The 10,264-nt window shown below is 41.1% G+C and overlaps 1 protein-coding gene across 3 annotated transcripts in view; it reads left to right on the top strand.

Moving 5' to 3' along the window:
* The first annotated feature begins 182 nt into the window (after positions 1-182).
* Positions 183-10,264, top strand: part of HS2ST1 (heparan sulfate 2-O-sulfotransferase 1) — a 78,880-nt gene continuing 68,798 nt past the window's right edge. Inside the window, exon 1 of one of the 3 annotated variants that reach the window (XM_079313300.1) lies at positions 183-565. In XM_079313300.1, the coding sequence (XP_079169426.1) occupies positions 442-565 (124 nt within the window). In that variant the 5' untranslated portion in view covers positions 183-441. Of the gene's footprint in view, positions 566-6,829; positions 6,901-10,264 lie in introns of those variants that run through there. The other 2 variants (XM_079313298.1, XM_079313299.1) reach the window with 2 other exon arrangements.

Genomic DNA, 10,264 nt, shown 5'->3' with positions numbered 1-10,264 from the left:
AGGAAGGGGCGCCTGTAGGCGGGACATCGCGCCGCTCCGGCGGCTCAGAGCGGCGGGGGAGGCGGAGCGGTTTACTCGCCGGGCCAATCGAACCGCGCGAGAGGCGGGGCCGCGACAGCACCGCCCAATGGCGGAGCGGGGGCGGGGCCCGCCGGGGGCCCGGCGGCGGCGGCGGCGGGGGGCGGGGCCGGGCGCGCGGCCGGGCGTTCGGTTGCCGAGCAGCGCGCGCAGGGCGGGCGGGGCGCGGCGGGGGCCGGGCCGGGCCGCGGGGCGGGGCGCGCGCGCTGCGGGCCGTGCGCGCGGCGATGTGAGAGCGGAGCGCCGGGCCCTGTCCGCGCCCCCGGCCGCGCTCCCTCCGTCCCTATCGCCCGCGCCGGTCCCCGCGGGCCGGGCCCCGCGTTATGTCGTGATCCCGGGCGGGCGGCGCTGCTGCTGCTGCTCATGGGGCTGCTCAGGATTATGCTGCCGCCCAAGTTGCAGCTGCTGGCGGTGCTGGTCTTCGGGGTGGCCGTGCTGTTCCTGGAGAACCAGATCCAGAAGCTGGAGGAGTCCCGCGGCAAGCTGGGTGAGCGGCGGCGGGCGCGTTGCGGCGGGCGCGGCTGAGGGGCCCGGCCGGGCTGCGGGAGCCGCGGGCGCTGCCGCCCGGGACCGATCGCTGCGGGCCGGCCGCTCCGCAGAGCGGGCTGTCCGGGCAGCCTTGGCCTCTGAGTTCATTTGTTTGTCCTGCGAGATCGGCAGAGCTGTGGGAGGTCAGCGCTGGCCAGGCGAAGGTGTGTGTGGTGTCTGGACGGGTTTTGGCAGGCGAGGCGCGGCGCTCCCGGCCCTGGGCAGCGGCCGGCCTGCCGGCGCCCCTCAGGCACCTGGAGCCGGAGCAGCGGCCGAGCTGCCCAGACTGAGGCGGGTTCCGCTGCTGCTGCAGCGAATTGCCATCTTCTGCACATCTGGTTTCTAATTCAGACGTTTTACCTACGCTTGGCACTGTAATGGAAAGCACGGTGTAAGAAAAGATAAAGATACTGCTCCTAATGACAAATGAGTAAATTATTTAACTCTCATTTAATGTAGGATGTTATTTTCTGCGTTTACTGAGTGTAGTGATTTTCTAGACTGTCACTGAGCTGTACTTCAGTAAATAGCGATGAACTAGAAATCTCTTGTGTAAAATTTCTCCTACTTTTCCTGCCTTAAAAGGATATTTTTAGAGTAATATCTGCCTAGCAGGTAACATCTTACTGCTTGGTCTGTTGTACGTAAGGCTGCAGAACTTGTAAAGATTTTACATTGCTTAATTAAGAGTCTCGAGGATGTGAAAAAACACCATTCTCAACCTAGATTGCGGTGCCCAGGAGTTGTGAAAACAGCTCTGAGACTTCTGGTGTATACAAGATAAGGAACTGGTTTGCAAACATTGTGGATTTGCTTTCTCCTATTATTTGACTGTACTAAGATATTTAGATTATTAACAATAGTTAATAGTGTAAGTTAGTTGGAAGGAAAAGTGCACATCGTGTTCCTTCTGGCGTTAACAGTAAGTGGATTTGAGTGACATGGGAAGTTTAACAATGAATTTTTAAGAGTCCACATATCTTAATGTTAAGCTGTATGAATGCCATTGGGATTTTACTTCACAGCATTTCTTTTCCACTTCACTCTCTCTGAGCTGCATATTAGCGATTAGGGCCCTGGAAATTGCTGTGGTTGACTGCATGAGTTGAGGGAGGCCCTTAGTCTGCATACTTCTCAACTGAAAATTCTTATTAATTATAATCGAGGCATTTTTTTTGCAGGGTCTCAATAACTCTCAATAACTGTAAAAAATCTTTTGAAGAAGAAAATGAATTAAATTGGAAGATAAAGTGAACAAGTGTTGCCGTAGTGCTGAAGGTTCAGTGGTATTTTGTGTACATCTGCTTTAAAGTGGTTCATAGCCATGGCTTCAATGCTTCTGTTGCTGACAGTGTGTGTTACTTTAGGGGAATCTACCTCCTGGCATGAAAAGAGTAACATAATACGTGTAAGAATGAAGAACTTTGCTGGTAAAACTTCTTGCTTATTAATATATGCAATGGACATGTTTGACTTACATATTTAGAGAATTAAAATACTCATACTGCTTTGGGACAAGAATCTAATGACTATCTTCTGCTAACTTTATTTCTTAAGGAGAAGGGAAGTTTCTTAAAAGTAAGATGGAAGGATTTGCTTTGTGTGCAACTTACTGGTGGCTCTCCAAAACCTGTGGAAGGAAGGGGAAAGGGACTTTCTGCAGCAGCTTTGAACTCGGATTCCAGTTTTTAGTGTGAGAGTATGTTTTGTTAAAAAGCTTCTAGCTGTCGCAATGTCTCTTATCACATCTTTGGTATGTATTTTATGAATAGCAAATATTAAGATTCCATTACAGCTGGTCTTTTACCATCATGATTGGTTAGATTTCTCCTGAGCTGCATTATGGAAAAAGGTTTTTTTCCGATCAAGGTAATTAATTGGCTTAATGCGTTTAAATGCTAATTTTTCTCCCTGCCCCCTAAAAGAATGGTGTGGGTGTGTGTGAAGTGATACTATGATTTGAGGGTAAGGATGGAGTAGCTGGAGTAGCTCCTTTGGTCTTTCAGTTGTGTTTCAGTGGGTGCTGTATGTCAGAGGTCTCATTGCAGGGCCTTTGGGGACTGGGTTTTGAGTTATAACACATGTTTGCATTGATACATCATATGATAAACTCATTTTGGAAAGTTCTTGTAAGAATTAGTATTTGTTGTGAGTTGGGTCAAAAAAATAATCCAGTTGGATGTAATCCATCCCTATCTCCTCTTCCCTCCCCTTGATTTTGTGATTTATTGGTGGGGAGAAGGAAGAGGGAAGTTCATATGTGTTCTAGTTCTTCTGTTAAAATAATAGTGTTTTACAACACCAAGAAGCACTTCAGGTTTGGCCAAGGAAGTGGGAGAAGACAGTATCTCATTTGAGAGTTGGAGTCTGTAGGACTGGTGAGAGAAGGTGAGGATAGGACATGGAGAAGGATTGCTTTTTGCTGGGGCGGGTGGAATTAAATCATAATGCTACTTTATAGCACTTCAGTGATGTTTACATACTGCATTTGGGAAAAGTCTGTCTGAGAAACACAATGTACCATAACAGAAAAAGCAAGGACTGAACCTGCTTCAGATCATGTTGAAAAACTTCTTAGCTGTTATGTGGGAGTGTTTCTTCTGTTAAATGATAAAATAATGGCTCATAACTGTTAACTCAGCACCTTGAATTCAGTGTATAGAAGTCTGTCATTTAAAATAAGTTCTTAATATTTTACTTTTTCTTTTTTTTTTTTTGAATACTTACATTATTTGAAAGGCTAAGGCTCTTTTAGTTAGCCCAGGAAAAAAAATTAATTGTTGATTTATTGCCAGATTAAAAAAAAATTAAGGTAGTTTCCTATCATATGTGACCCTTGTTAGGGTAGTATCTTTCTAATCACTGTGTGCCTAAAAAAACACTGTTCTCTTGAAGTTAAAGGATTTAACTTCTGATACTTTATGGGCATAAAAGATTTTCTGCTTTTTTGGGATGATGAAATGATAGGCATTTCATGTTTCCTTTATTTAAAAATAAAAAATCTCCTGACTGTAGGCCTGCCTGTTGCATGTTGTTGGAAAATCTCTCAGAAAACTTACTAAGTTGTCTAATATAGCATGCATGGTTCCTTAGCATCTTGTTATTTTTGTAATTGAACATTTATAAAGAAGGACATAGAACATTAATAAAGAGAAGTTTGTAATTGTTGGCAGGTCTGGCCACACACAGCTATGCAAATAATTTCCTAGATTTTTTCTAAATATTGCCCTGTTACAATTATAATTAAGGAATTATTATTTGCTGCTGAGTAGCCCAAGGCATTCCTTCAGAAGCTGTTTTATTGTATACTGGGTTTCCTGAAATAAGAGTTGGAATGCTGCTTCCTTAGTATATCTCCATCCAGTGGAACTTTCTTCCAGTCTGTCTTGCTGGTTTTATCATACTTTTTCACTTGGTTCCCTCTTACCATTCCTTTTCACCATGCCTCCAGTTGTCCCAGAAGGTTTCAGAATAAATTTTAAACTACTCTCATAGTATGATTATGCTTCCCATTGAAAACTGTGATATGGAGCAATTGTTCTACTTTTTATTTATGTTATTTGTGTTTGTATATTTCTTTATAACTTTTCGGGGAATAAATGTTGCAGCTGTTGGTGTTCTGTTTTCTGTGAGATTGGTAACATCTGAACTTTGACTAGTACAGACTCATCTGCATTCCCAAGCACACACCAAGGCAGCTCAGACTTGCTATTGTGGTCTGTGCCTTGATCTCACCCCCTTTTGCTGGTACCCCAACAGCTGGTTCTAACAGTGGAAATAAGGGGCATGACTTTCTAAAGTACCTTTCCCCTTCTGAAAGGTTGTATGTGAGAAATTGCAGTATTGTTGGACCTACTTTGCAGGCATTGTGCTTGTAGTGAAATAGCTTGGAAATTTGGTGATGTGCTGAGAGCTGTGCCTTTGCTTCTAATAGCAGATGCTGTGCTGAAGAGTTATTTCAGGGGATATTCTTGTTAGAGAAATTTTGGGGAAAGTTCTGAGAGATTAAGTGAACTTGAGAAAACAGATAAAACGCCCCAAGTCCCTCCCAGTCCCTCCAGCCATGGGCAGTGGATGAAGTAATCACTAGGTAAGGCACATTATCCTTCTGGATTCTCCATTGAAAAAGACCAGATTTGGGCCAGTACATCTCTGTGTTACTTAGTAAGGCACAAATTTAAGTTGAAGAGCACACAGAACCACAATACCATTCTCTATGGAAATACTGGAAAAGGGACATACTAGCAGTTACCTCTTTAGGACAGAAAAGATTTGTGGGACAGTCAAAGGAATGTGACTACCGTGTTCTTCTTCATTTTGAATTAATGCAATATTAAAAATTGGTGATGATAGCTGTGAGATAGTTTAGCTGTTAGTTCAAGGCTGAGACAACTTCAGGAGAAAGTGTTCAAATGAATTCTGCATCCTGTTCTTACATATCATTGTTTTTTTACTTAGGAAGATAGATTGGGTTATTTCAATAATGAAATACCTGGCAGGTTTTTGCACTCTGCTTAGAACTTTGAAATAAAAAGTGGTAACTCTACTGGAAATCAGAAAAAACTACATTTGATGCCTTTATTTTCTCTGTGCTAAAGCAACTAAAACAACAGCATAATGGCACACCAGTGCTCACTTTGTTTTTCTTGTCTGTTTTCTACTCTGAGCATGGCAAAAGTAAGTGACGTTTTCACATCTGCAATATACCTCTGAAATCCTATGATTGGAAATTCCTATGTCTTTTTTTTTTTTCATCCTTAGCTCTCTCTGAATGCTACTATATATATACTGCCTGTCCAAAAGAGACCTTGTTAAACTACATAAACCTTGGATTTATTGTAATAGATCAAACCACTGCTTTCCAGTTTATCGTGGTTGCCAAGGGAAGTTGAGGATGCTCCATCCCTTGGAGTGTTTAAGGACAGGTTCTACACCTCTCTAAGCAACCTGCCCATGGTGGGGATGTTGGGATTAAATGATCTTTGAAGTCCCCTCCAACCAAGCCATTCTGTGGTTCTGCATATGTGTGAAGTGAAATAAATTGTAGAATTTTTTTTTCTTCCAGGTTTCAGGAAACTGACATATTTGAAGCTGGTTTTGTTTTTTTAAGTTTTTTTTTGTTTTTTCCTTTATATAGCTTTGTATTTCCCCTGGCTATTGAAGTTAGGGACATTTGAGCAGTTCATGAAGAAGTAATTTCCATATCTACTGACTGGAAGCCCTGAGTCACTCACAGCTAGACTTATTGTGGCCAGACAGGGTCTTGTAATCTAATAATGAGCACCTCCCCTCAAATTCTTGCTTCTCCTTAGGAAATAGATAGCTTTTGCATATGGAATCCTCCATGTATTATCTCTTCAATGGATCAAAAGACTGTCTTTTTGTGTAACTCTGTGCAATCTGTAGTTTTTGTCACTTATCTAAAGTGTATTTAAACCTTGTCAAAGCAGTATTAAAATAGTGGTAAGAGCTTTGCTTGAAATCTGTTTATATATCTGAAATACTAGCCTGGCAAGCATAATGAGAGTTCCATGCAGTAGAAAAATAGCTGAACTAGTACATGTATTTGCATTATTTTTTCAACTGGAAATAAAAGATAAAAGACTGAGTGAAAGAACTCCAGTGTTGAGAGAGGGATCTGAAACTTGGCCAGCTGGCTATAGCCTTTCATAAATATCCACAGACTCTCAGCTTCAGTCTGGGGGACAGGCAGTATCTTTTTCAAACCCTCAGCTTCATGTGGTGTTCAAGCCCACCCATTATGTTAGAATCACCCACTCCTGAAAACCTGTGTCTCTGTGAAGTTGTTGTATTCAAAGCCCAGCATCTTGAGAGTGGTGGCATTCAGAGTATTCACCCACTTAGGAGAGAAAAGCAAACTTCTTTCCATGCTGGAATTGACCTAGCTGGTTCTTTATTCACCCCCCAGCTCCTCCCCACTTGACCTTTTAATTTCTGGAGAACTCAAGTCCCTTCATTTGGCATTCCTATCAGTAATTGCCTGTATCAAAATAACTGCTAATGCTGATTAACGTTGGTATGCCCAGGTGTAGGAGAATAGTTTGTCAGGACAGTGCAGAAGGCAGTCTTTCCCAATGAATTACAGCTGTACTGATTGCCAAGGAGTGGAAACAGCCTTGCCTGCCCAATGAGGATGGGTGTTCTAAAAGATGGGTCAGCGAGTCCAGAGTTGCAGTCAGAGTCCTAGAGACTGCTGCAGTTCAGGATGGAGGCTGCTGGCTGTGCTGTAATGGAGGCAGTAGGGGATGTGCTGTTGTGCAAGGGACAGACAAGGTCAGAAGATGCTGTGTGAGACACAGACAGGGTTAGGTGGCCAGGTAAAGGACAGGTTAGGGTTAGCCAGTCATGCAGAGAGCAATCAGTGCTGTGTGGAGCTGGCTGTAAGAAAAGAGTTACCTGAGGGAAGTCCGGTGAGAGAAGGCATGAAAAGTTTTGAATAAAGGAGTGGTGATGGTGCCAGTTGTGTCCCTCTCTACATAATTGCTACATCTAGGCACTTCCCTAAAGATACCGTGTGCTGGTACTTATGGAAACGTTCCTGTTGCACACATTTGCATGGCTCTGTGTTGGGAACATGCTGACAATCAGTACATCAGTACTGCAGGACATGTCCCTGCATATGTGCCTTCATATTGAGTGTATGTATGTTACCAAGGGATTATTTCATTGCTACAGTTAAACCTTTTGTGGCTGTAAATTAAGAGCATACTTTTACTATACAGGTATTGTTTGCAGATATGTCTGCAGAGAACCCAGCTGAATCCATGTGTCTTTTTATTGTCTTTAGTATTCAACATATTATTGCTGTCCTTACTTTGTAATATCCTTGTGTCATTGTGGTGTCAATAATATTACTGCTGTAATAATTATTAGTCAAGCTTTCTGGTACTGATAAAATTCTACATGAGTAGCTAGAAGTCTAGGGCAGTGGAAGAATTAATAAGATAATTAAGTTACAAGAAGTATTTGGAAAGAACTTTTCTATCACTTTGGCCTAGTCTTTGCCTTCCTTCTTCATGTCCACTTTCTTTATTTGGTTAGAGTTGAAAATGACAGCTGACATCCTTTTTTTTTTTTTTTATCAGCTTGCTGTTTAATTCTGAATACTAATTTGTGTTGAAACATATGTAAAACTTAAGTGCTGTTTTGATAAAACAGCTTTTGATGATTTTGAAGTGTTTATGCAAACCTTGTGCGTAATTGCTGTAAAACTGTAAAGAGTGTGGGGATGGGTTCTTAGGTTCCTTAAATTAAAATGCTTATATTCTCTCCTGACTTCTGTAGTGCCTTTTCTCTCAGATGATCTTATTTTCTTTTTTCCTAATATATAAAAAAATGCATAGAGAGTATGGAGTATATAAATTTATCATATATAATCCTATGAAATATAAATAAGATCTGTGTATATATTCCTCACCCTCATTGTCTATATTTTCTAATGTTGTAACATACAACTGATCTTTCTTGGACAGCAGATTGAAGGTCGGTAGCATTTCATTTCACTTTGAAAAAGGTGCAAAAAGACAAGCAACTGGACAAAGCTAATGCTTATGCATCTCACTTTCTGCAAAGTGAAGGGGGAAATCCAGTTTTGTATGCTGATGTTGAGTGAAGTGTGTCATTGGTAGAATCTTATTTCAGCTGCACTTCCCAGTGAGAACTTCAGAGCCAAGGTTTTTCAGCATCTCATTTGTCAGTAAACCTTCAGTAGTGTGCACTGTTAAAAAGTGTGAAAAGATATTTTCCTGGCAAAATACCTAAAATATAATTATATTCTAGATACATTATCCTATGAACTGAGATGACCATAGCACTAGAATGCTTTCCCATAATCAAATTAGTGCCTTTGAGAATATTGAATGTCTGAGTTTGCCCCTCTCCCCCCCCCTTTTTTTTTTTTTTTTTTTAAACCAAACAAAAGACCTTTACAAAGCCTTGCTCCTTATCTGAGAATAATTTAGTCTGTTTTAATAGATTTTTAGTCAGATTAGCAATTTTGTATTGTTTGTTGATTCTGCTAACAAGGCAAGCTTTTGAAGATAAGTACCTAATAAATAGTTTGCTGTTTTGTGATGAAGTGATTAGATCTTACTGTCCAATTTGATGACTTCAAACTGTGTGTAGTGGGATTGGACAGAATATATTTTTAAACTCCATTTCACTTAGTAGATGTATATTTGCTGTTTGAAGACTTCTTGTCATAAAAATGACCTTTTGGTGTATAAGCATTTAGCAGGAGTTGGAATGTTTTGTAAATTTACTGTCTTTCTATTTTTATCAAAACAAATATTTCTTAAAAAATACTTCTGAGTGTCTCTCCATTTACTGTCCACATTGTTATCCATTGTGCTAAATTGTACTGCTGCTGTCAGTTTGAGTGAGGGCAAAGCTTGCTCTAGTGTTTTCTGAGAGCCTCTTTAGGTTTAAAGTTAACTTCAACAGGAGTGCATTTAATATTTTTGTTTGATCAAGCTATAAAAAGAACCCCATAAAATTTCTGGCATACTGTTTGATTTATATCTGTATACAAGGGGTTATTGTCTGTGTGGAATGTGTATGCTGTAGTCAGGTGTTTTTGGCTAAAAATACCAGAATATCTTATCTTCTGGTGGGCTAGTAATGTTTATTCTAGTCCTTGAACAGCCCCAGAATTATGCATTTTGAGCCAAAAGCACAGGCTGAATGACCAGAAATACTTGTCTAAGCTTACAATTAAACACAGCAGTGTTCATGACCTGTCATGTCTGGTGCAGTCTTGAATTTTATCTTTGAAACTATTCAGTGGCCAAAGCAGTCAGGGTTACGTAAAACCTTCTACACAGAATTCAGTTGGAGCTGCTTTTATTAAAAATTTAGCATTTTGAGGAAAGGAAGTTTGGCATGATTGATGAAGTAAAATTTTTACCAGTCATAGAAGGGCATAAGAAGGCTGGAGAAGTCACAGAAGAGCTATTGAAGTTAGCAGAGGATGTGTGAAATATTCTCCCAGCAGTGTGCCTGGCACTCTGCTAGGAGAGTATCACCCCAGTGATAGCCAGGTTGGTAACCAGAGCTCCTCCACCAGCAGGAATCAGAGCTTAGAGCATGAAGTTAAAACTCTTTTGATTTCAGTTGAGTTTAATTCTTTGGGTCTTGAGCTGCAGAGATGGCATATGTTTGCTTCTGGATAGGAAGGGACAGCCATTCCTTCTCCAACATAGAAAAAAAAATGGTACAGGATACTAGTCTGGCTTCTTGGTTATTCCTGAGGTGTGTTAAGTGAATTTGGACTAAGGGCAAATTTTTCTTGTAATGACATGGTCAGATATAGAGGAGAACATTAAAAATTACCTTCTAGACAGGGTAAGAGAAGGAATGTGTATGTGAAGATCAGTGCAACTTTTGCATTTGTGAGCTACCCTGAGTCTTTCTGATCCCAACAAAAACCAGTGAGTATTGGGGAATATGCTTATTTTCAAGGCTGGCTTCACTAGTTTAACACTCTGAAAATGTACTTGCTTCTGACTCCTATTGTTTTGTCATTCACCCTCTACAATGCCATTAAACCCTTCTCTCCTTTCCAATATGAAAACCCAGCATAAAACTGAAGTATTGGTTTAGCACAAAGAAATGATAAATCAAACAGCAAAACATTTAA

This window comes from Erithacus rubecula (assembly GCF_903797595.1).
Source record: "Erithacus rubecula genome assembly, chromosome: 10".
Lineage (NCBI taxonomy): Eukaryota > Metazoa > Chordata > Aves > Passeriformes > Muscicapidae > Erithacus > Erithacus rubecula.
The sequence above is the reverse complement of the archived record's forward strand: the minus strand, read 5'-3'. Positions and strand labels throughout refer to the sequence as shown.